This window comes from Crocodylus porosus, unplaced genomic scaffold, assembly GCF_001723895.1.
Source record: "Crocodylus porosus isolate Cpor-Errol unplaced genomic scaffold, CroPor_comp1, whole genome shotgun sequence".
NCBI classification, from domain to species: Eukaryota; Metazoa; Chordata; order Crocodylia; family Crocodylidae; genus Crocodylus; species Crocodylus porosus.
Window position 1 is genome coordinate 23,243,507 of NW_017728910.1, and position 1,488 is coordinate 23,244,994.

The 1,488-nt window shown below is 41.1% G+C and overlaps 1 protein-coding gene across 3 annotated transcripts in view; it reads left to right on the forward strand.

The window, feature by feature from the left end:
* The window catches only part of LOC109308512 (cytochrome P450 2J6-like), a 25,053-nt gene extending 23,853 nt beyond the window's left edge, over positions 1 to 1,200 (forward strand). For 2 of the 3 annotated variants that reach the window (XM_019532852.1, XM_019532853.1), the window contains one exon: positions 385 to 1,200. In XM_019532852.1, coding sequence (XP_019388397.1) covers positions 385 to 563 — 179 coding nt within the window. In that variant the 3' untranslated portion in view covers positions 564 to 1,200. The remainder of the gene's footprint in view (positions 1 to 384) is intronic. The other variant, XM_019532854.1, reaches the window with a different exon arrangement.
* The last annotated feature ends 288 nt before the right edge of the window (positions 1,201 to 1,488 follow it).

Here is a 1,488-nt window from a genome sequence, read left to right on the forward strand (position 1 = left end):
CCCTAGAAACTATGAAACTATCATATATTTCAAAAGCATTTACAAATGGCCATGCAGACACTTCATGTATCTGAGCTGTGGCCTCAGCATTTTCCACAGGAGGAGAATTCAAGGAGGACAAGGACTTGAAAGAATTCTTTTAAGTATTTTATTGGGTATTGAGAGAACTGGAATTTGAAGCCAAAGGACCACCTAGTTTCCTTGAACTGTGGGTAGAATATTTCAAAGGCAGTATTACAAGAAGGTTCAGTTCTATATTAATTGCTGCGCTGGCCCCAAAGAAAAGATGCTATATCAACAAAAAGTTCCTGTTTTCTGGTGTACGAACATGATCTGTGGGAATATAAAACACTTGAAAATTTACTGTCCTTCCTCTCCCGGCAGGACACCGTGTGTGTTTAGGAGAGCACCTGGCAAGAACTGAGCTCTTCATTTTCTTCTCCAACCTGCTGCGGGCATTCACACTCAGGCTGGCAGAGGGAGTGAAGCAAGTCAATATAGAGCCTGTTTTCACAAGCACATTGCAGCCCCATCCATACAGAGTTTGTGCAATTCCTCGCTAGTCTGCAGTACATCACAGATGGCAGGCTGGCACACTAGACATCTAGTTTGGTGCTGTAAATTTCCTTTGTGAAGTTTTAATCTTGGTGTTTTTTCTGATGCTGGTGTCAATGTGTCCCATCAACAGAAACTCTTTCAAGCTACTTGGTTGTGGGAATGCTCATTCACAGTTATACTTTCATCTTACATGGCAGGACATTGTGATGAAGTTCTTGTCGCTCGGTCACAAATAAAAAACATAAAGAAAGAAACTGGAATTGGCCTTTGTTTATGGCTGATTTGGACTAGGTAACCTGTAAATTATGATACCTATTAGGAAAGGTACATTGTGTCTTTAAATCTGTAGGAGAAGAGTGGGGAGAGTAGATCTAGGGGAAGGACTTAGGCTAAAGTATGACAGTGAATGAGAAGGAGATAGCTTTAGGGAAAATCCTGTTTTCCTTATTTTTAATTGTTCATTATTGGCAAAAAGCAACTCTTGCAATTCTTTACTCCCACTCTGGTGAGTTAGCCTCTGCACTAAGGCTCACTCTAGTGCAGTGCATTGTCTAGAAATAAACCAGGGGTTAGATCATCCCACCACAAAACAAGAGCATTCCTGGAGGTGGCCAATAGGAGTCTAATGTGAACATCATGGCCATGTTTTAAAAAACCCACCGCTTCAATTTAGGGTTCCCGTTTTGTCTACACAGCCCCATAACTCCAATGTCAGGCCAAACTTAATCTGGCATTTCCACCTCATTTAAAAATGTCTTGATTAAAAAACTGGGGGGAAAAAGAATTTTCTGTTAAGGGGAACCATATTTGAATCCCACATTGTGTCACCAAGACACTTGGGATTTTCTGAGCTAATGTACTAACCAGTAGCAGCAGCAGTCTACTATTTTCTGTGTAGATCAGGTCTTTAAGTGGCATGAGGCACTAATT